Source organism: Spironucleus salmonicida, chromosome 5 (assembly GCF_000497125.1).
Source record: "Spironucleus salmonicida strain ATCC 50377 chromosome 5, whole genome shotgun sequence".
Lineage (NCBI taxonomy): Eukaryota > Fornicata > Diplomonadida > Hexamitidae > Spironucleus > Spironucleus salmonicida.
In genome coordinates this window covers 1,018,528-1,040,040 of record NC_090600.1, presented here as the reverse complement: position 1 = coordinate 1,040,040, position 21,513 = coordinate 1,018,528, and the positions used below count along the sequence as shown (strand labels likewise).

General features: G+C 36.1%; 18 protein-coding genes and 1 non-coding gene across 19 annotated transcripts; 13 read left to right on the top strand and 6 right to left on the bottom strand. All coding sequences in view use genetic code 6, as the record gives it.

The window, feature by feature from the left end:
- Window positions 1-547: 547 nt before the first annotated feature.
- On the bottom strand, window positions 548-1,057 carry SS50377_25196 (uncharacterized protein; the record flags this gene model as incomplete). Its single annotated transcript, XM_067909030.1, has 1 exon — window positions 548-1,057. The coding sequence occupies one exon, from the start codon at window positions 1,055-1,057 to the stop codon at window positions 548-550; it is 510 nt and encodes a 169-aa protein (XP_067763851.1).
- Window positions 1,058-2,088: 1,031 nt separating this feature from the next.
- On the top strand, window positions 2,089-2,751 carry SS50377_25195 (uncharacterized protein; the record flags this gene model as incomplete). The annotated part of the gene is made up of 1 exon (XM_067909029.1): window positions 2,089-2,751. The coding sequence occupies one exon, from the start codon at window positions 2,089-2,091 to the stop codon at window positions 2,749-2,751; it is 663 nt and encodes a 220-aa protein (XP_067763850.1).
- A 68-nt stretch (window positions 2,752-2,819) lies between these two features.
- On the top strand, window positions 2,820-3,233 carry SS50377_25194 (Ribosomal protein S27; the record flags this gene model as incomplete). The annotated part of the gene is made up of 1 exon (XM_067909028.1): window positions 2,820-3,233. One exon carries the CDS (start codon window positions 2,820-2,822, stop codon window positions 3,231-3,233), a length of 414 nt encoding a protein of 137 aa, XP_067763849.1.
- A 113-nt stretch (window positions 3,234-3,346) lies between these two features.
- SS50377_25193 (uncharacterized protein) lies at window positions 3,347-3,706 on the top strand (the record flags this gene model as incomplete). Its single annotated transcript, XM_067909027.1, has 1 exon — window positions 3,347-3,706. The coding sequence occupies one exon, from the start codon at window positions 3,347-3,349 to the stop codon at window positions 3,704-3,706; it is 360 nt and encodes a 119-aa protein (XP_067763848.1).
- Window positions 3,707-3,755: 49 nt separating this feature from the next.
- On the top strand, window positions 3,756-4,061 carry SS50377_25192 (uncharacterized protein; the record flags this gene model as incomplete). The annotated part of the gene is made up of 1 exon (XM_067909026.1): window positions 3,756-4,061. One exon carries the CDS (start codon window positions 3,756-3,758, stop codon window positions 4,059-4,061), a length of 306 nt encoding a protein of 101 aa, XP_067763847.1.
- Window positions 4,062-4,231: 170 nt separating this feature from the next.
- Window positions 4,232-6,070, top strand: SS50377_25191 (uncharacterized protein; the record flags this gene model as incomplete). Its single annotated transcript, XM_067909025.1, has 1 exon — window positions 4,232-6,070. One exon carries the CDS (start codon window positions 4,232-4,234, stop codon window positions 6,068-6,070), a length of 1,839 nt encoding a protein of 612 aa, XP_067763846.1.
- Window positions 6,071-6,383: 313 nt separating this feature from the next.
- On the top strand, window positions 6,384-6,695 carry SS50377_25190 (uncharacterized protein; the record flags this gene model as incomplete). The annotated part of the gene is made up of 1 exon (XM_067909024.1): window positions 6,384-6,695. The coding sequence occupies one exon, from the start codon at window positions 6,384-6,386 to the stop codon at window positions 6,693-6,695; it is 312 nt and encodes a 103-aa protein (XP_067763845.1).
- A 289-nt stretch (window positions 6,696-6,984) lies between these two features.
- On the top strand, window positions 6,985-7,533 carry SS50377_25189 (Caltractin; the record flags this gene model as incomplete). Its single annotated transcript, XM_067909023.1, has 1 exon — window positions 6,985-7,533. One exon carries the CDS (start codon window positions 6,985-6,987, stop codon window positions 7,531-7,533), a length of 549 nt encoding a protein of 182 aa, XP_067763844.1.
- A 373-nt stretch (window positions 7,534-7,906) lies between these two features.
- Window positions 7,907-8,149, top strand: SS50377_25188 (Cysteine-rich protein; the record flags this gene model as incomplete). The annotated part of the gene is made up of 1 exon (XM_067909022.1): window positions 7,907-8,149. The coding sequence occupies one exon, from the start codon at window positions 7,907-7,909 to the stop codon at window positions 8,147-8,149; it is 243 nt and encodes an 80-aa protein (XP_067763843.1).
- A 454-nt stretch (window positions 8,150-8,603) lies between these two features.
- SS50377_25187 (uncharacterized protein) lies at window positions 8,604-8,897 on the top strand (the record flags this gene model as incomplete). The annotated part of the gene is made up of 1 exon (XM_067909021.1): window positions 8,604-8,897. The coding sequence occupies one exon, from the start codon at window positions 8,604-8,606 to the stop codon at window positions 8,895-8,897; it is 294 nt and encodes a 97-aa protein (XP_067763842.1).
- Window positions 8,898-10,047: 1,150 nt separating this feature from the next.
- Window positions 10,048-10,120, top strand: SS50377_t20082. The gene has a single exon. It is a non-coding gene; the product is annotated as a tRNA-Cys (tRNA).
- A 384-nt stretch (window positions 10,121-10,504) lies between these two features.
- SS50377_25186 (uncharacterized protein) lies at window positions 10,505-11,092 on the bottom strand (the record flags this gene model as incomplete). The annotated part of the gene is made up of 1 exon (XM_067909020.1): window positions 10,505-11,092. One exon carries the CDS (start codon window positions 11,090-11,092, stop codon window positions 10,505-10,507), a length of 588 nt encoding a protein of 195 aa, XP_067763841.1.
- Window positions 11,093-11,274: 182 nt separating this feature from the next.
- Window positions 11,275-12,000, top strand: SS50377_25185 (uncharacterized protein; the record flags this gene model as incomplete). The annotated part of the gene is made up of 1 exon (XM_067909019.1): window positions 11,275-12,000. One exon carries the CDS (start codon window positions 11,275-11,277, stop codon window positions 11,998-12,000), a length of 726 nt encoding a protein of 241 aa, XP_067763840.1.
- A 1-nt stretch (window position 12,001) lies between these two features.
- On the bottom strand, window positions 12,002-12,355 carry SS50377_25184 (uncharacterized protein; the record flags this gene model as incomplete). Its single annotated transcript, XM_067909018.1, has 1 exon — window positions 12,002-12,355. The coding sequence occupies one exon, from the start codon at window positions 12,353-12,355 to the stop codon at window positions 12,002-12,004; it is 354 nt and encodes a 117-aa protein (XP_067763839.1).
- Window positions 12,356-13,165: 810 nt separating this feature from the next.
- Window positions 13,166-13,300, top strand: SS50377_25183 (uncharacterized protein; the record flags this gene model as incomplete). Its single annotated transcript, XM_067909017.1, has 1 exon — window positions 13,166-13,300. The coding sequence occupies one exon, from the start codon at window positions 13,166-13,168 to the stop codon at window positions 13,298-13,300; it is 135 nt and encodes a 44-aa protein (XP_067763838.1).
- Window positions 13,301-13,501: 201 nt separating this feature from the next.
- Window positions 13,502-14,947, bottom strand: SS50377_25182 (uncharacterized protein; the record flags this gene model as incomplete). The annotated part of the gene is made up of 1 exon (XM_067909016.1): window positions 13,502-14,947. The coding sequence occupies one exon, from the start codon at window positions 14,945-14,947 to the stop codon at window positions 13,502-13,504; it is 1,446 nt and encodes a 481-aa protein (XP_067763837.1).
- Window positions 14,948-15,173: 226 nt separating this feature from the next.
- On the bottom strand, window positions 15,174-16,619 carry SS50377_25181 (uncharacterized protein; the record flags this gene model as incomplete). Its single annotated transcript, XM_067909015.1, has 1 exon — window positions 15,174-16,619. The coding sequence occupies one exon, from the start codon at window positions 16,617-16,619 to the stop codon at window positions 15,174-15,176; it is 1,446 nt and encodes a 481-aa protein (XP_067763836.1).
- A 1,730-nt stretch (window positions 16,620-18,349) lies between these two features.
- Window positions 18,350-19,594, bottom strand: SS50377_25180 (uncharacterized protein; the record flags this gene model as incomplete). Its single annotated transcript, XM_067909014.1, has 1 exon — window positions 18,350-19,594. The coding sequence occupies one exon, from the start codon at window positions 19,592-19,594 to the stop codon at window positions 18,350-18,352; it is 1,245 nt and encodes a 414-aa protein (XP_067763835.1).
- Window positions 19,595-19,707: 113 nt separating this feature from the next.
- SS50377_25179 (uncharacterized protein) lies at window positions 19,708-21,492 on the top strand (the record flags this gene model as incomplete). The annotated part of the gene is made up of 1 exon (XM_067909013.1): window positions 19,708-21,492. The coding sequence occupies one exon, from the start codon at window positions 19,708-19,710 to the stop codon at window positions 21,490-21,492; it is 1,785 nt and encodes a 594-aa protein (XP_067763834.1).
- Between the last annotated feature and the right edge of the window lie 21 nt (window positions 21,493-21,513).

The following is a 21,513-nucleotide window of genomic DNA, read 5'->3' as shown; positions in this document are numbered from 1 at the left end:
AAATTCAAGATGCTCTTTATTTATTTTATAATATTAATTTAGCTAGTATTAAAATCAATAATGATAATGACCATATAATATACTATTTGAAAATAATTAAATAAGTTCTAATTTATTTATTACAGATATTGAAAGTTTATATAAAATGAAATATATTGTAATTTTAGCAAAAAATATTTTAATTAGTTATTTTAAGTAATATTAAGAGATAATACTAACTAAGGTAATATAAAACATAATATTATAATTTTTATATAATTTTAATTAAAAGATTATGACTAATTTTAGGATTCAATTAATATTTTACTCTAAATAAACTATAATATACAAGTTTCACTAATAGTATTACTTCTAAAATCAAAACTATGGTATATCATATTGCATCAGATTTTAAACAATCATTAATTAATCAGATTAGTTTTATTTGAGATTATTATAGATTAGTTAGTATATATTTTAATATATCAATAAAGTTTGTTACAAATACCCATTTGCAATAGTTTTTGATTGTAGAAAAATACTCAAGTATCGATTATTTAGTCGTCCATCACCATAGAAATCTTGATGCTAGAGTAAATTCAGCGTTAGAATCAGCTAATATAGAGTCAGACGCTGACATCCAATCTTTATCTTCTAATATTTTAGAGTCTTCGTTTACATATACTTCTGGTGTATCTTCTTCACCTTCTAAATCATCTATCTATAAAGAAGACTCATAATCAGATGTTACTTCCAATAATCTTTTTACATAATCTGCGAATAATTAGCCCTCTTAGCTTATATCTTATAATATGAGGATTCGTCTAGTTTTGTCACAATATATAATTCTTTTAATATGCAGCATTGATATTTAGTCAGCTGGGATACCCTATATTATATTGAGTACGGCCTAATATGTATCTGGACTATCAATTAAAAAGTCAGGTTTTAATAAAGTAAACTAATAATATAAATGTGATCCTAGTACCTATACCATACCACTAGTATCAAATTTAAGGCATATTTGTTCCTGAACAGTTAAAAGTGCAACGATAGCAGATAGCGAAAGTTCATCCATTTGTAGATTTTATTTTTGGGGATTCACGTATAACGTGACTTATACTAACTTCTTTCCTTAAGAACTATTTTTTTTATCAGAGTAATAATTTGTTATTATCTTAAATTATCCTACTAATACACAAACCACATTTCCTTTCCATTTCTAAATTTATATGTTATTTATATATACTTGGTATATATAATACTATTTTAACGTAATTTTCCAATAGTAAGAGTTACATAAATTCTTTGATGACACACAATGTATGGCAAAAATTCAAATATTACTTTTTTGTATTTATTATTTCTCATATAAATAATATATAAATAAATGGATTCATTCCTTTATTTATTTTATAGGATCAATGAAATTATTTTGAATAATAGCTAATTATAATAATCAAATTTATATTCTTTACATTCCATCTCAATACTAATCTTGAGGTAAATACTGCATATTATATTAGCATTGATTAGTTTCGTTGATAATAATTTTTAAATAAGTTGATACAAATTATACATATCCAACAGTATACATTTCCATTATATTAACAAAACTTCCAAGTTTTATCATTTAAAGCTATTAAAGTTTAATTTAGCATTATGCTTAAGTTTTTAGCATTTCAGGCATTGCATATATTATTAAAATAATCATCAAAATTAGTATTACCCTTTCTTTTATTATTCATGCTATCAAATAATGAAGTACATAAGTATTTAATAAATAAAATTAAATATTAATAATATTTTTTATATACATAATATAATTATTCAAGATAATTATGATTCGAAAATAAATCTACATAATGAAAATAAGATCATATAAAAAATTTAATTCAATAATTTAGAATTTAAAAATAAAAATTATTTTGGTTATTAGTTATTAATATAAAATTTATAATTTTGTGTAAAGTTTTTACTATTAGTTACTTAAATATAATCATAATACGAATAGTGATTTTGCAAATATTTGTTATGTAATTTGGAAAATATTTATAAAATTTTATTTTACAAGATATATTAAGATATAATAGTAATAAATAAAATAGAATGATTAAGATCTAATCAGAAATTTAGTATATAAAGTTATATTATAATTTCAATTTCCATCTAATTATATAATTTAGAATGAATAGATATCATGTTGCCGATTCTATTTTATCTTAATTAAATTACTAGAACAGGATTTAATTCAAGAAATTACAAAAATTGCTTCAGGAAAATGTAAACCTGACAGTTAAAAATTAAGAGATAAACAGCTCCATTAGTCAATATTAGGATGACTTGGATGCTCTAGACTAACATTATCAAATGATGAAAAAGTGTTTTTATTTTGCAGCTAGGGATATTCAGGACGTGGAAGAAGGTGCTAAGGCTAACGCTTAGCGCCTCTCAACACTTTAAAGCTTAAATAAGAAGCTAAGAAACAGAATACATAAAGTAGAAGATACAAATTCTAAATTAGTTAGTTCTAATACTTTCCTTTAGGGGTAATGTAAATAACTTATTTAGTATGAGATTCAGAATGATTTGATTAAGGATAAGTTAGCAAAGCGAGATCAGTAACTTCTAGAAGCAGAGCGTCGTGCTTTTATTGCAGAAGAGAGAAGCGAAAGCATGGTAAAAATTATACAAGTATATGCTACAGAGGCGGAACAGTTGCAAGGTGCGTAGGTTTTGTAACTCGCCAGACCAACAGCTGACATGACATGACTAGCATTTATATACTATTATAAAAGTAGTTTTATTTAACTTCAATTCAAAAAACCCACTCCATTGCTATGAAGCTCTTTGTATAGTACCCCACTGAGACTCTCGCCGTCACAGTTGACGAGAACATATCGGTCAAGCAATATTAGGAACTTGTAGGCGCTGTTGCCTTCATGTTCGCCGGTAAGATGCTCCAGACTGCCGCCACGCTCAGGACCATCCCTGAGGATTCCACAATCATCGCTGTTACACCAGTTGATGGTGCTGGTAAGGATAAGAAGCGTAAGAAAAAGGTCAAAAAGACCCCCAAGCACAAGAGCCACGTTGATAAGAAGGTAAAACTCGCCATCCTCAAGCTTTATTCCGTTAAGGGTGATACTGTAGACTCTCTCCGTGAGTACTGCAAGCGTTGCGGTGCCGGCGTTAGACTTTCTAATCATAAGGACAGAAAGCACTGTGGTAAGTGTGGTTCAAACGGTAAGTGATATTAAATACTGCATCACCTGAGGAAGGACGTCGTCTGGAGGGTTAGGCATCCTGCGTAGCCCCCCGATGCATCTTTTTATATTTATTTTTCCATCTTTCTTTTACTATAAAAATGGATACCAAATTTGATTTTTTATAAAAAGTGCATTCTGAGTATCGTAGAAAGATGCTAATGTAGCTGAATTCTATAGAGTAGGAAAATGAGACACTAAAGCAAAAAATCTTCTTATAATAGTCCTGCACTATAGATAAGATATAAGAGGTTAACCTAATACTGCGTTATTCAAGGATGTTGGCGAAGTAGCTCAAGAAGGCAAAGGCCTAACTAGCTGATGTCTTCATAGCATTCGATATGTCTCTTGGGGAAGTAGGCAAGTTACATACCGAGTTGGTTATGATTCGGGAGTGTAAAGAGGTCGAGATGCTTAAGTCTAGTATATAAAATAATAGAAAACCATCCCTTATGACATGAGTTTCCTGCTTCGCATTAGTATCTAATACCACTCCAACTACCCCTTAAAATGCAAAACGTTGAAGCTTATCTTCAAGATCTCTCAGCTGCCTTTTTTAAATCTGAACTTAGCTTTGAAAGCCTCTAAACAGCCTAGGCGACAGATCTAGAAATGAGGTTAATACAGTGTATTTAGGCACATAATGGTAAGCCTATTATTGCAACTTCTGCTGATATTGTAGCCAGAGCCGAAGACGCGTTGCATCTTTAATTAAATGAAATGAAAGCTATCATTGATACATAGGAAGAACGAATACTAAAGCTTGAAAGAGAAAATTTAAACCTTCGTGGAGTCCTCGCGTAAGTTTTCGAATGACTGATGCCATATTTATAAATACGGTACTACATTACTCCAATTCTTAATATATCTTCAACTATTTTACTAATCGCAAATCTAACTAACATTGCATAATTGCATTTTTAAAGAGTCAGTAAATATAAGTATTCACATATATAATATTATATACTAGAAATTATTTTTTCATTATGCGCTCAGTCGTCTTCACGATCCAGAAGCTGGAATCAATGCTTAAAGCTAACTTAAGTATCCAAATTGATATTTTCTTCCGCAGAGAAAACCATACATTCACAAGAACTATGAAGAAACTTGAGCCTTAATTATAATTTTTAATTCCAGATGGATTTGAGGCATAAGATATAACATTTTCCTAGACAGTTGATGGTAAATTGATGTCTGTTCTTAGCAGAAAAATTTCACCCGGAGTTCATGATTTCATAGCTAACGATATAAGCGGAAATTTCACTTTAGAAATTGGGGAGATATCGAGTCCTAAGTTTTCAGTTGAAATTTTTAGCACATTCATCCACATTAGTAAGATATTCCATGAAAATGGTCTCAGAGTTTAATCGGCTGAGGAGACATACTCGATGATCTAGCTTGATCCGAACATGGACCGGTTCAAAATTTATTTTTAAGAGAAACCCAAGTTGATAAGTATTTTTGGGTACATTTAAGGATATGGAATGAATTTGGATACGCTGCTTTTTACCAAGAAAATCAGTTCTGGGCTTAATATATTTTAGCCAACTAATAAGATAGCCATCGACAAGACAAAAGTATTATCTGGACTTGTTAACTCTATCAATTAAGGGAAAAATTCTGATTTAGTAATTCCGTTCATGACAAATGTAAATCTTACAAACGATGCATCTACATTAAACGAAAAAATCTATCCTTAATTATCAAAATTTGCAACCATCAAAGAGTCTATTATGGGGTCCTATCTCAGTTCAGTATTATGCGAAGTTTAAAATATAGAAGATATTTTAACAGAAGATAAAAATATTTTGTGTAGTTATGAAGGCTCTGGAATCCTAGTTATTTAGAATCAAATGTGCCTGTCAGCAGGAGGTAAGCCAAGCTTTTACAATCTGAACGATGATAGTTGGAAAAATAACTGGGACTTAGTTTAATATGACCCAGTTTCATTAAAATAAATATCTACAGACAATATATCGACTACGTAAATGTCAGCCTTATTTAAATCTTCAGCGGGATAGCCATTAAGTTTAGAAACCAAATGCGGAATTATCAAATTAAGCCATTTGTAAAAGCCAGAGTAGGAGAATCCTATAGCAGAGGAATCTGTTCCGGAACCTGCCCCTGCAGCCTAAAGCCCCGTTTAGAAAGTAGTGGAAGAGGTTATTCCAGTTAGGAGTATTCCTTCTCCTATAATTTAACCAGGTATGTAACTTACCGTTCTTCCGCCTCCTCCGCCGTTAGTAAAGCAAATACGCTACCAGATACTCCACTTGTAAAATCCACCCCAATATATCGAGCCATAAAAACCTCAGTAAAGGATGTTGTCACCTATTTAGTAGTCTCCGGATATGCTTCGTTCAGCATCACCAATATTGCCAATTCACGCGCCGTCTGTGCAGTGTCAAGTTGATTATTCTGAAACAATCAGAATAAATGATCGCGAAATAAAGCGTCTTGAATAAGTACTAGCGAAAGCCACAAAGTCTAATTTTATGTTGCAGAATTCCTCACCAATTTAGCTAGATGACACTTTCCGCCAAATCTTTAGCGAATCTGCAAAAGTCGCAATACCGAGCCTAGTATAAACGAAATAGGATCTTCTAGGGTACGTTATGCATGTTATGAGCATTGAAAAAATTATTGAGGCTATTTACTACTCGTGCGAAAAGATTAACAAAGAAGCTTAATAGGCGGATAACGAAGACATGGAAGAGATGCAGAAGAAGTTAATGAAACTGAAGGAGCAAATAAGTCAACTTAAGGGGAACGGTTAAGGCTTCAGTATTGAGCAAATTCAGAAGATTGTAAACATGGTGAAATGATTGTTCTTATTTGTTTATCTCTAGTGAAGTGTAGTTATGATAATAAGAGTTAATAATAAAATATTTTTTGTTTTAATAATTTATTTTTTAATTAAATAAAGATTTTTCAAACTAAAATTGTAAAGCCTAAAAATTTATAATTATAAAATGAATTAAATAATAATTATATAATAAATTTTAAGTATATATATAACATATTTATATAGTATTATCATTAAACAATATTAGTCTATTATTTTATATTTGATTATTACAAAAAACTGAATGGAGCATATAATTAATTAAAAAGTATATAAACTATATCCTACTAAAAATGGGTGGTCGGGTATCTAAAATTACAGAGTAGGCCGATGAAGACATAGAGGTTTTAGTAAAGATACATAGCTAAAAATAATTAGTGCAATGTGAATTCCATTAAGTAATGTCAATGCCATAAAAAATGAACTAATATTGTGATGAGATTGAAATGAATGCATTCCCATCGCAAAAAAATTTTAGCGACAATCAAGCTTTAAATATAAACAAAATTTAGTCATTAGATTAATTTCTCATACTCTAAGAGTCACATAATTCTATTACTGTTGAAGCAGAAACTAGTATTTGGGAGGAATATGATTAATAATGACACTAAAAGTGTGAGATTTGAGTTAATGTTCTTAAATTACTAATAACATACAATACTAAGTGTTTAATAATTACTGACTGATGTTTTTATACTTAAATTAATAAAATGCAATCTATGTTTAATATTATATAATATATCTTAGTTTAAATATAGAGTTTGATCCTAATTACTACCTGAATAAAATTAAGTTTTATCTTAATGCAGTTTAAGTTAGCTATGACAGTTAATAAATGTTAAATCTTAAGTTTTCTAAAACATAATTTAATATATAATTATTATATAATTTAATATGCATAAATTTAGATAGACCAAAATTTCCCTTCCATAAGTTAAAATGCAGAGAACTTCTCTTTAGCCTACTCGTCAGCGCAAGCTCTAAAAACCTAAGATTACTGAAGAAATGACTCATGAAATTCGTGAAGCTTTTGAGCTCTTCGATTCTGATCGTTCTGGCCGTATTGATTTCCATGAACTGAAAGTTGCTATGCGTGCTTTAGGTTTTGACGTCAAGAAAGAAGAGGTCTAAAAAATAATGCAAGAATATGACAAGGACAACACTGGGGAAATTTCATTTGAAGCTTTTGAAGAAGTCATGGTTGAAAAAATTTCTAATCGTGATCCTACAGAAGAAATCTTAAAGGCTTTCAGATTATTCGATGATGATAATACTGGTAAGATCAGTTTAAAGAATTTGAGAAGAGTGGCCAAGGATTTAGGCGAGAATATTTCAGATGAAGAGCTCATGAGCATGATTTAAGAATTTGATAGAGATGGAGATGGTGAAATTGATGAAGAAGATTTTATTGCTATCTTAAGAAGTACCTCTGCTTTCAGCTGAGATTGAAGTGAGAATTGCTTGAGATTAAGTTATATTTCCAAAAATATTTATGTTATCATTTATTAGTTGAATAATTTACTTATAATATATTGATGTTAAATTATTAAATAATATTGATCTCATTCAAAAAATGACGTTTAATCCAGTCCGCCAATTTTTTCAATATCCTGTACCATTTTAGTAAAACTAACTATTTTAAACACATTTTAAGTTTGTATTTCTTAATTATACAATAACAAATAACATTTTTCAATTCTTTTTTTCTTTTGATTTTAAAATTATAAAGGTTGTAAAATATGAAGAAACAGAAGGCTTAGAAATCTCTAAAGGACTTATTTAGTAATAATTTTTTGTTAAAAATCAAGACAATAATATGACTGTTTTTATGAACCCCGAATCACTAATTTTTTATGGATTTACAGTTAAAGAAATAGATAGATGTCCCACAGTTTTCTCAATTTAAACACATATTTCATGCCATATATGTCTTTGTGAATCTGTTGAAAATTCATTACTTACGCGATTAATTTGTGGCCATATTTTTCATAGTATGTGTTTAATAGAATGGGCTTTTTAGCGAGGGAGATGTGGATGTATTTTTGGTTGTTTAGAATGAAGGTTGTGTATATGGAATATAATATCTATGTAATAATTCAAGTAGATAAAATTGTATAGTAATTACATAAGCAGAAACATAAACGTCATGAATATATAATAAATTTAACGCTAGTATTATTATTTACAACGTTTACATTATAATATTGAAAAAAAATTATACGTTATAACTATAAAGATCGACATAAGAAAAAATTATATTCCCGGATGTTACAAACCACAACTATAAGTTAATCAGATATTGTATTACTAATGTATAGAATAATAACTAAATAAATAGTAATTAAATAGTATAATAATGATAATTTTAATTATTTCTATTGAGAAAATACAATTCAAACCTCAATATTTATTACTATAATTCATAATTTACGTTAAAACCACAAATCAGAATTTTATATAATCATAATTTTATTATCTAAAATATAAGTTATACTGAACCACACAAATTAAGAATGACTCTAACCTTCTGTGACTAACGTGAACTAGCTATTAGATCTATTAAACTCGGCCGTATAGATGATGCATATGTAAGCATGTGTTGTCCTTTGTTGTCTGAACGTGGTGTTCAGAAGGTTATACAAAGTACTATTCGTAAATCTCGTGTTCTTTTTATGGCTCTTCTTGCAAACTCAATTTAGTTAAATTAGACCGAACGTAATATTAGTGCAAATATGTTAAGGAAATTGGGTCCTAGCAGCACCTAGCTTGCTTATAATACTGTTTATGAGATGGCGATGACACAGTGAATTTTTCCCGATCAGTATCTGATATAGATTCTAGAACGATAATTTTCTAATCCGTAACAGATACTTATCCACATCTCTCATGGTTTTTTGCTAGCATTATTCATTTTAATTAAGAAATTATTTGAATTTTATCAAATTATACTAAAAGAATACATCTCATTTCCTTATTTGTTAAGAATATTAATGTGTTATATTATTTATTGATGATAACTACATTCTCCATGTATATAGACTTTAAGGGTTTATCATAGAAATTGATTCCCATTGATTATTATTGAAAATCTTTGTTAACTAAGAAGTATTTCGAGGTATTAATTGTATGAATATATAAGTTTGATTTTAAACTTATTTTGTTGTATTGAAAAGATAATTATTAAAAATTTTACAACTTATTCTGTCCCTATTTAATCGTTTTCAACTATATATTTCTATAATGTAAATATATATATTATATGTTATATTTTTTCTTTTTATTTTATGAACTGTTTGCTTAGTTTTCTAATGAAAGAGTGATGCTTTAGCATTTTGTTTATAAATTACCCATAACTTTCAATAATAAATAATAAAGTATATTATACTTCCTTTATAGTAAGGTTAGTAAAGATTAAGACTATTAATACCGTGTGTACTAAAATTCGATATAATATCAAAGCAGAGGTGTTGATGATTGGTAATTCATAGTAACCTTTGTTAGTACTTTACATAAATAATAAAATTATTTATTATACTTCTAGGTTATATATAAGTTGCTTAAAGTAGGACTCAGATTTATGATAAATAAATTCGTATTAAAAGCAAGAAAATTGAAATTTATATTGTGAAATGTTGTTTCCTAATATAATTTGTAGTTATATTTGGTGTATTTAATCTACTTTATTTTATTAGTGGATAGTAGAAAGCAGTGATGATGACAATTATAGTTATTCAACTTCTTTTTAATTATAAATTTATATGTCGTTTTATATAAAGCAGTAAATACTCTGCAATTAGGTATAATATATATTTCCAAAGATTTAATATTATAAGTGATACAAGATTATTTTATTTTTATTTACAAAAATTCGTTTTCACATTTAAAAAGTTTGTTTTCATCAGAACTTAGATTTAATTTTATATAAACATATATTAGTCATCCCTAATGTGGTATTGCGGGAGTATAGCTCAGGTGGTAGAGCAATCGCCTGCAAAGTGATCGGTCACGAGTTCAATTCTCGTTACTCCCTAGTTTTCTTAATATGAATGAACTTAATATTCAGAATTCATAAGATTGTTTAAAAAGTATTCTACAAGAAATTATATCTGAGATAATTTACCAGCATTAATTATAATGATACTACTGATAAGTAAAGGAATATCTATTTATAATTTAATTTGAGAATTACCTTAATTATAAACCCATACTAGATATTTTGTTAACTATATTTACCTATATTTCTATATTATTTACTCAATAAACAAAATTTTAAAAATTGAACATTTATTTGATTCTCAGCTGTTTTAGAAAAATTTAGAAATATGAAGTTAAATTCTATATGAACACTAAACTAATATTCTTTGTTACTCAGAGCTGTTTTATAAAGTTGTAAATAGTGAATAATGATAAAATCTCATTTTTCAGCATGGATAACCTCGGTAAACTCCCACTCAGTATCTAGGCAGCTATCTGAGCCTTCAATTTTAGTTAATTTAATACAATTAACAGATGAACCAATCTTTATCTTTTCTTATTATACCCATGCTAGGAAAGGATTTCTATAACGATGTTTCAGAAAATACTATTCTCCCCCAAATTAAAATGTCAATATGCATAAGCTTGCATGTTCTGGATCCTCTATTATCTCCTTAACTTCACATACTCCCTCAATTTCAGAAAATTTGCAGAGAGAGCGAATTTGAGGGTTCAGACGAACCATAGGGTCAGAAGAATTAGAAAATCGTAGTTAATCTTAAGACTAACCTACGGTTTCCCCCAACTAATCTATTCTAATATTATTCAATTCATTTCTATATTTAATAGGATCGTCTAAATATTTCTTTGGGATCTTTTGACGAATTTCAGGAGATAGAATTTTTGGATTAAAAGGTGAGGCTGATGGGAGCTTAGCTTTTAGCTCCGCAAATGTAAGGTTATTAATATTACCAGGAGTAGCTGGTATCGGAATATTTCTTTGTTATACTGTTATGAGGAATATCATTTTAAATACTTAAATTATGCACAATATATATTATTGATTTAATTATTAAAAACCTTACGTTGAAAATCGTATTTTAAAATATAACTTATTATAATATAAATAATTATTCATTAATTAAAAAATGTCAATTCACGATAAAATTAGCAAAATTATTATTTACCATCACGAAAGATTATTTTATAATGCCTGTTAAAAACAATAGTTACAGATATATCAAAAATAAACTACCAATGGCTGATTTTTAAAATTATTAAAAAATTTCTCTACTAAAGTAAGATCTTGGTGAAACAAATTAAAAATTGAACACAGCAGTAGCATAAATGCATTCTGATAAGTTAAAATAAGATTTTATTGATACCAATTATATGATTATAATTAGATAGCTATAAGCATAGTTAATTGATCTGCAATCCTAAAAAGAGATATCCATCGAAACGTTTGAGGAGAACGAACTTCTGAGATTTAACGCTTACGTTTTAGGGAAAAATTACTACTTCTATTCAACGAAATGCGAAAAACTCTAAAATGAGCTCCAGCAGTTAAAGTAGCGCATAAAGCTGTTCCAGTTAGATAATTTTGTAGAAGTTGACAGAAAAAACCAAGCTATCACGAATCTAGCCGCCCAGCTTTACAACTGTCAAAACTTGCTCGCCCAGCAGGCCCTAATCGCCAAATTTGAGCATCCCCCAACCCACCTGATCCAAACGCAACAAATCAGATGCCTGACACTCGAAAACGGCCAAAACCGGCTCCTCATAAACTAGCTCTAGGCCAAACTCCAGGCCTGCTAAAGCGTCACCCAGTACTGCGATTTCCTCGAAACGAAGCATCACGAAGACTCGCTGGATCGCGAGGCGCTGAACGACACAATTTCGGGCCTCAGAAAGCAGCTGGAACGGGCTTCCTGACTCACTATTTTTCACTGATTTTACGCTGCAAAACGTCGAGTTTTCTGCTCAATTTTTGGAGCTTTTAAGGCTCAGAATTGGCGTACAAAATGTCGTTTTTGAGCTGCTTGAGTTCGAGCTCCAGAAGGCCAATGGGAGTGACAACTTTCGTTTTTTGTGGAGGCTTTTTGAGGCCAATTTCATCGTTTTTCTGCGCGATCCACAACTTTTCGGTCAGCTGCATGCACAGAGGAGGGTTATTGAGGGGCTAAAACGGCGGCTATGGTTAAATTTTAGCTATTTTGGTAATAATTTGAGATTGTGGAGGGTGCATCATGGCGGATATATGCTAGATTTGCTGCGGGCTGAGTTTCATTTTTCTGATGGAAAAAGTGAATAATAGTATTATTATTTATTAAATATAATATAAAATTTTTATAATTAGTTGGATTCGAAGGGGGTTAAGCTTGCTTGGTTGGAAAATAGTGATTTTAGCTAGTATTAAGATATAATAAATGAATTAATGTCAAAATAATGGATTTATAGTGACAATTTAGGAAATTTGTCTACAATGATACTTAATCAGGAGGTTATTTATTTAGTATTAGAAGATATTTGTAGTTTTTCCTAATACTGCTGAAGGTTAAATAGAAAACAATAGTTCATAGATTTATTAAATATTGTAAACAGATTTAATTTTATTAACTGATTACAAAGTTAATATTGTCATAAGAACTTATGATTATTTAATTTTTCATCTTATTTATCTTGGAAGCTTAAGCTGTATTCGTACACAAGTTGCTTTAAATTTGTTAAAAATAATAAATTATTATTAGGAATCAAAGTATTTACAGTCTATAACTCCACTATTAGAGAATATTATGAATGAAGGTGAATTCACTTACATATCGGAAATATTCAGCACTTTATAATATTATTAAATATCTCTCCTCATTATAGCTCTTTATATTATTAAATCCATTTCACTAAATTAGGCTATTTCCACAATCTTTTATAGCAAAAATAGAAATGTATAATTTTTGATAGAGATAATATTATTATATATTTTTAATTATTTATATATTAAGTTTACAATATTTTTCCAATTATCAGTATATATTATTAGTATTTGCAGGATTTTTAAAACCTGTGTCAATCTAAATTGTATACTTTCCTTTCACACTAAATGGACGCTGACAAAAAATGCATGCAATACGAGGATGGTACAGTAATCTGCCCATAAAAAACTAAAACTGACGTCAACGCCGATAAGTGCATCACCTACGAAGACGGAACTGTAATCTGCCCCAACGCAAAGTGAGCCTTGTTTTTCTTTCGTATTACGCTGGAAATGCCCTGTTTCAAGCGATTTGCTGCATTGCTAGCATTATATCACCAGAAAATTACTCCTTACGAATACGCAAAATTTTGCGATTTCCCTCTGCGCACTGACCTCCAAGTCTAGACTGCTGCAGAAAACTCTAAGTAAAATTCGCACCTAACACATGCCGCGAAAATCCACTCACTTCCGCTAAAAGCCCAGCGCCTTCACGCGTCGCTTTGCCTCGTTAATTTGCTTCGCGATTTTGGCAGCAGCTGTGTCTGGTCCCGGCATAGCTAGAACCTATGGGATCTGCATTTGTGAGTTGGCTCGTTTCGGGAAGGTCTGCAGCTTGGTAGCCGTCGTCCGGTCCTAAAATGAGGACTTCAGTGCAGTTGCTTTACCGGGTGTGCTGTTGTGAACGTGCCGTGGCGTAGCTTCAGGTTTTTGAGCCTTAGGGGCCTCTATCATTGGTGTTTGTATTTCAGATGAATCCTCCGAAAATCCCTCCGTCCAGTCGGCCTACGCTTGCACAAGCCTATTTTAACTACATACCAGGACTTCTGCATGCGTCTGGGTCTACTACTGGAATGTGATGCGTTTCCGAACCACCTGCTGGTATATACAAGGAGACCCAGCAGGAGCCGCGTACGATCCTTCCACAAACACTTCCAAAGTCTGGAAGCCCATACCGATCGAGGTCTTGCCGTCGTTTAGGCGGAGGAGATCTCGGAAGAGCTGGATGTCCACTGGTGCCTCATCTGAAAAGTCGATTGCATGCACAAAGAAATCGGTCTACGGGACCGTGGCGCCATAGGACGCGCCGAGCAGCGAGAAAGTCTGCGGGGATACTCGATAAGAGGATGCATTGACCTTTACCGGGCGAAGCTAGTCCACCGTTAACCGCTCCTCGGATAGCAGAAATAGGGAAGTTGATGGAGTCCGGAGCTCCCCAGGACTACCACAAAATACACGTAGTAAGACGGCTGAAAGGCTTAGAGGTGGTCCCTTCGAGATTTTGGCCAGCTTCTAAAACTGCTTATCCGTGCCTAGAGTATCCATCCGAAATAGCGGCAGGAGCGCCGCAGCAAGTTTTGTCTGTTTGGGGCTAAGTTTTTGTTGCAGTAGTATCAAAAATAGTTACTGACTGGCTGATAACTCTGGAACTCCGTGCTCAATCTGGAAATAGCTGAAAGGGCCTCCACCCACGTGCAGTCTGGCCGTCTCAATTTGTCCTACGGGCGTCTACATAATCCAAGTTACCGAAAAGTCACCTTGTGGGACAACCACATGCCTACCAGCATCCGCTGAGTACTACGAGAAGTGGACGACCGCGCGCTCAGGAAATACTCGCTGAAGGGTGGAAACCTCGAAAGCAGCGTAGCGAAGCTTCTACGTGGAGTCGACGGTGTAGCGCAGGGAGACCCCCTGAATCTAGATCTGCCCCGATCTGGAGTCTAAGACGTGCACCTGGATCGGGCGGCCCGGGGCCTGGCAGAGAAGCTGGAACGTGGGTGTGTGCGGAAGCAGCTCCGAAGATTATGATGACTCCCTGCGAAGTGGCGTCTTGTATAGTACGCCATCGACCGTGGTCTGCAGGAGGTACTGAAAGGCACCTCCGCCCTGGAACGAGAGTGAGATCTGCATTTTGGAGTGGAATGTTCATATATGGATAGACTAGGGTGGGCGAATTTTCATCACAGTCATACAGCTCGATGTGAAGCAAAATGCTCGCAAGGTGGTCTGCCCACAGCATGCAAATGAACACCCGCAGTGCGCTACAGTGTGCTAATGTGTATTTGGTACCAGGGCTGAGAAATGTTGGGTTCTGATCTGCGTGCTGTGAATGAATTTCATACGCTCACCCCGACTTTCATGCTTTCACCTCGCGTAGAAGCACCCACAGCAGCCCACCCGTCATTGTCATGACTAGTAACACTGCGAAGACGCACCAGCCTAACCAGAGGCTCGAGCTCTCAATCAGTGCGAAAACATGTCCGAAAGGGTAGATCTAGGTTCCTATCTGAACCACACCAACACTATTGCCGCCCTGGATGCTAGAGCTGATGTGGGAGTCGCTCTCGAAGCAGTATGCCACATCGACGAAGTTTACGGCGAAACTGCCCTGGAAACTGAGACCGTCGAAATCGATTCGCACGATCTGGACCCCAAAATCAAACTCACAACCAGCATACAGCTCAATCACAGCACAGATCTGCGTCTTGTATAACTTGATGGCAGATGCAGATATGCACGTGAAGAGCGCGGTCGCAGGTATGAGGATCTTCTGTTATGTGCCAGTCTGCTGTGCTAGGGCGAAAGAAATACTGTCGGTAGCCATGGTAGCATGGATAGCGGCGAGGGTTTTATCGCAGGTACCAACGCAGTTAATGATGAATGCGGAGGTGGACTGGGGTGGTGAGGTCAGGGAGAAGAAGTCAGTGGAGTTGGTGATAATGAAGGTCAGGCCACTTATGTCCTAGGCCAGGTTCGGAAAATTTGTCACGACGAAATACTCCTTCTATACGTGGAAGATAGCGACTTGCGTGACGTCTGTGAACGACTTCATGTACTCGACCTGCGCCAAATTCCGCATATAGAATGTGAGCTCCAGCTCCACCTCCGCGTCAATACCGGAGTTATTGTATGCACGAACCTTCTTGGTCATCTTCTATTCCGTCTTGAAAAGGAAGTACCCAAACACTGCGTCGAGCTAACTGAGCTGGGACAAATTATCACGGCACCCCTGGTCGGCACAGGTCGCCTTAACGTCCATGACGGCTATCTGGTCGAAGTCAACAACGCCAGCACTCTAATTCATTACGGTTATTACATCTCCTTAGTTAAAAAATTGCACAATTACTTGCGTTAGACTAGCGTCGAATGCACAGGTCTCGTTCTTGAAAAGCAGCTGCATCTTGGTATCGTCGCAGATAAAAATTCCAGAATTGATGCACGAGGTCCTGCTGAACCTTCTGATCGCGAAAGAGTCAATCTATCCTGCCTAGTCCACGAGCTGCTTCGTGAGGACGAGAGTGAACTTTGCAACGGTATACAGGTCGATATCATCATGGTTTGCGTCTTCGGACGCTAAAATCACCCGAGATAGTGATGAGTACAAAATAGCATCGGCTTTGAAGGTATACGGTCCGATCAAAATGACTAAGTTGACGGTTTCGCCCATGAACTGGTCGCATAGAATTTTCTCCTTTGGGAGGAGGTACGGGTTGAGGCCAGACTGGAAGTGCATAGTATTGGTTTGCATTAAGTAGGTTGCCTTTGAATTCAAAAGGCATGATATTTATAGTGACAGCAACATTTTTATAGACAACATATTATAGTATATATTCTGACTAAACTAAGATAATTCCCAAAGAATGTATTGCGGAAACCACAGGTTGAGCTACCATTGGTAAATGGTGCTTTGATTTTATATAGAAATAACCATACTAATTTTGTGGTAGATTATACAACTATTTGCATTTTCATTATGCTATCGCGAGTATCAAACACTGAGTAAAAGAAATTATAACTTTTTCTAACCTTATACTAGTATTTGAGGTATATATATTCAAGTGTGTATTAGGTAAATGATAATTGAACTATGTTCGCGCTGGCCAATTAATCTCCAGTAGTATATTCAATTCAATTTATTTAATGTAATCGTTGGATATTACGGCATTTAATAAAACCACTCATCGACCTATTCTTAAGTTCTATGCTTTCTTAGGAGTGCTGCTTAGGGCTATTTAGTTTTAGTAATTCTTGTTCCGTCTATTGTTTATATTGTGTGAATATATTTACGCCATAATATAATAATTACAAATTTTACTAGTTACACTAATATTAGCAAAAGTAAGAAGTAAGCATATACTATCCCAAACCTTAAAACAGTACAGTTTCTATAATTTGTATTCGTTGGCTTGGCTGTTCATACCAGACTTGAAATAGGGTGAATATGTACAATTCCACCATGGTTACTTCATATTAGCGACCCAATTAGTATAATAGTGTCAAGTTAATGTAGCCTTATATGCGGTTAGTAGAAATTAGGAATATACATTTATGATAATTATGTAATGAGTAGTATTAATGACTATAAAAACTATTTGTAAAATACTACAATAGCTAACTCTAGTCAAGTTTGTATGCAAGGCTTTCTATAAAAATAAATTGGAAACTTAGTGATTATCATTCGGATAAGTTATTAATCCAAGAATACGAGTTCACAGTCATTATGGTGTTACCATTATAATACACGCGCTCTCAATCTCAAAAGTTATATTTAAAATAAATGAGTCTGATGTTAATTACTTGTATATAAAATATCACAATAGAGCATAATTTCCTCAATGTGTCATACCTGTAGTTGTGCAAATAATATTGAGTATGCCTCTTTCATGCTGTTTTGTTCAGAGTAGATATATACTATTTTGAAAATTGCGAATTTCAGATTTGGAAATATTTGGTAGAAGAGCTATAACACAAAAAGTGACTCAATGCCTAAGCCCGTATTAGAAAGTAAGTAATATAGAATCTATGCTATCTCTCACAAATATACCACAATGAATAAATTGTCATTCACATAGCTCATGCGATATTTTTTATAACGTTACCGCCATATTTGATGCACAAGATGGTAAATATGTATTAGCTACTGCGGCACAGGGGAAGTATGACAGACATCCCGTAAAATTGCCAGAGCATCTGCATCAGGTCATGCGATAAATCTAGTATTGGTGAAGTGGGGGATCTTTAAATGCTCTAGAGGTAGACATCGCTAAAACTACCACACTGCACTGAACTTTGGGGATGTGCTTCCTGCGGGGCAGCATTGAGATCCACTATGCGAACACGGATGGAGAGTCTTTCTGCTACTCGTGCATGAGGGGCAGCAGCTGGTGCATGGCCGGTGGCGACCATAGTAGCTAGCGCGGCACCCTTTGCAGCCTAACCTGCCGGGAGCTCGATGCCTACTAGTTCTGTCTAGAATGCTTTCGTGCGGTGTAGTGGTGTGGTGTGAGCTGGACGACAAAGAGCGTGGAAGGATCAGCCTGGACCGGGACTGCGCGCTACTGGTCGCGGTGCCGGGCATCCTAATCTAACTGGACCTCCGGAACTGCAGGCGGGATAGTGCCATATTCCAGAGACGAGTTTAACATCAATGCGTGTATTTGCTGCGTGGTGAGGGAGAGTGAAGCAACACAAAGAAGCCGCCGAGATCGCCTGCGGGGTCACAGGCAGTCTGCGATTCCTTAGCCAGGGTGCCTTTCGCGTGCCTACCACTGCTTAGCACGCAGGCATACACCTATCGTGCTATCTTCGCTCCGCTTCAGAACTATATTACTGAATATACGCCAACGGCCTAAACCGTGTATCCTCAACTTCCGGGAGCAACCAAGGCCTAGTGCCACCGCCCCTGCTCGGAATATCTGGCATCCACGTGGAGCGGTTCCCCAACATGGTAGGCTCGTGTCCAGCGGTACCAGCGCAGCAATCATCACGCAAGACGACTTCCTCTGGACCGCCTGGAACTATCTCGTGCTCGCTGTGAGCTGGGTTGGCGTCGGGTCCGAACCACTGAATGTGCCGTGCCCTGCCCTGAGGGCGTGCCGGTATTGCTAGCTGGTGGCCCACGTCCGACCCAGGGCCGCTTCTCGACGTTCGCTATGGCATAGCACATTACGTGGCCAGAGTGGTCGCCCGGCTGTCCTGCCCGGGGACGAACGGGGCTGCGAAGTTAGTAATGGACGAGTCGCTAGCAAAGTACCGACCCCGCCGCAACGACTCTACCGAGGCAGCGCTAGGAGTAATTTGCATCCACCGTTTTAAAGTGTGCATGCTGCCTACACTAAGCTGTGCAGATACATGTATATCCCCGTTGTGGTATTGAGGTGAGGAACGACCCGGCGCAAATACTTTTCCACGCCGATATTGCCATCGCGGTTGGCATTCACTCCCAGGGCCCCTTTTGAGAGCTGCCGGGGTACCCTTCTCCCGACCAGCATGGATGGGGTAGCATATTGTTGGGATTCTCTATCGCAACCCCTCCAAAGTCTGCAGATAAACCCGCTCTTCCATATTGATATAGCATTGCCTAGCTGCCCATACCTGTCTCTGCGCCCGTGCCCGAACGTCGCTCAGACTCGTGGCATCGGTCGCAGCGCCTTCAAGAACCAGCCCAGCGGCGTCTGGGAGCCGGGGTAGACTGCGGGCTCCTATTCGCATGGTGGCATACTAGATGGGCGTGAGGTAATCAGCAGGACGAGCGCTGGCCAGGGCCGCAAAGAACATCACGGAGGCAAGCTGGCGCCTCGTGGAGGGTGCGGCTGGCTTCTGCTGCCCAGAGGCGCGCGTATCAAGACACCGGAATTTGGGTACTCGCCACTCTGCTACTCCCTATCAAAATGACATAAAGTGCGTGCTCGGCAGACCGCGGCGGGGATGCGCCCCAGAGTACCCACGACTGTGAAGACGCGATATCAGTCCCATAGACAGGCGCCTCCGCCTCCCCAGACACACACCTCTCGCTCGACGGCGGGTGGGACTCCGTGGTGAGCCTGGCCGGGGTGGTCCGACTGGATCTTGCGAACATGGATGGCACGGAGCCACTGAAGCATGCGTAGAACGTGCGAGAGCTGCGCCTGGCGCGGGTGAGCGGCAGTATGGAGGTCAGCCACGCCCTCGCCAGGCTCACCATCGTCGACTCGCCCATTGCGTGCACCAACCCCCAGGGGCGAGACCTCCCGAACCTCGCAGAGGTGGCAGTATCGTGCGGTTAAGCGTTGAATAAAGATGGATTCAAATGGATACGCGACTGGGGACCGCTTGTTGACGTGCTGAAGGGCGCACAAGAGTTGCGGAAGCTGACTTTGGATAACTATACATACTATCGTCTGATCCTACCAGAGATGCCCAGCCTGAAGAAGTTGGAGACACTGGAATTATTTCGTACAAAAGGTAGCGTCTACCTACCTCCCAGCATTAGGACCATAGAAATCGATAAATCCAGTATAACAAAGTTATATTGCGACGTTGAGTTACTACCTTACCTAAAAGAGTTCACCATGTACAGTGTATCATATGTAGATATATCTTTGAGTTAGATACTACAGAAGGCGACTGGACTGCAGAAACTGGTGTTGGTGAGTAAATTTGGTATTGTGTCTACATTACCAGATATTTCCAAACTAAAGTTACTCGAAACTCTAAATTTAGCTTACAGGAAGGGAGAGATTTATATACCATAAGGTATTCGGAGTGTCACTCTCACTAACTGCAAGATTACAAAATTCTAATGCGATGCTGAATTACTACCAAACCTACTCGAGCTGACCGTGGACAATGCATTTAGTTCTGTTACGTTCTTGGGCGAGAAACTGTAGATGATAGTGTAGATATCGCCTAAGATACGCTAGTTATAACTGACGAATAACTATAGGAATCATATGATATTACCAGATATTTCAAAGCTGATAGCACTGGAATATTTGTCAATTACCGGAATGCAGGGCTAAATCTACCTACCTCACAGCATCCGGAGCGTGTCCATCTATAAATGCAAGATTACGAAGTTCTCGTGCGATACTGAGACGCTACCGAACCTGCTGGAGCTAACTGTGCACTATATGAAATCTGTGGACCCTTCTCTTACCATGGTGTTGCAGAAGGCAGATAAACTTCAGAAGCTAATTCTCGGTGGTACATTCAAAGATACTGTTAGAATATGGAAGATCTACTTGTAACCGTCAGTTACTGAGCTGGAACTCAAAATGATGCGGTTATCACATCTAATCCAACTTGGTACCCCTAAAGTTAAAATTTTGTCGATCTATTAAGTTTTGACCGATTATTACGAATTTTAAGTCCTAGTCAGGATAATCAAATCCAGAACGATAATAAAAATTGATATATAAGCAATTGGAAAGGAATATGGGTATTTTTAGCGTCGTTATAACCGTATTAATACATTTAATCTCCGGGTCTTCATACAGCGGGAAGGTGTATATGCTAGGATGCATATACCGGTGGGGCGACACTACATCCAGAGAGACAAAACGATGTATCAGAAAACCCATAGTGTAGATAAGATTGTGGTGTTGCCTGCGAATCTGGTGGCATTCGTGTACCGACAGAAGATAATACCCCTAGCCAGCGAGCTTACAATGCTCGCCCAGACGCTACTGGAGTGAGCCATCTCGAAATATCCCGCT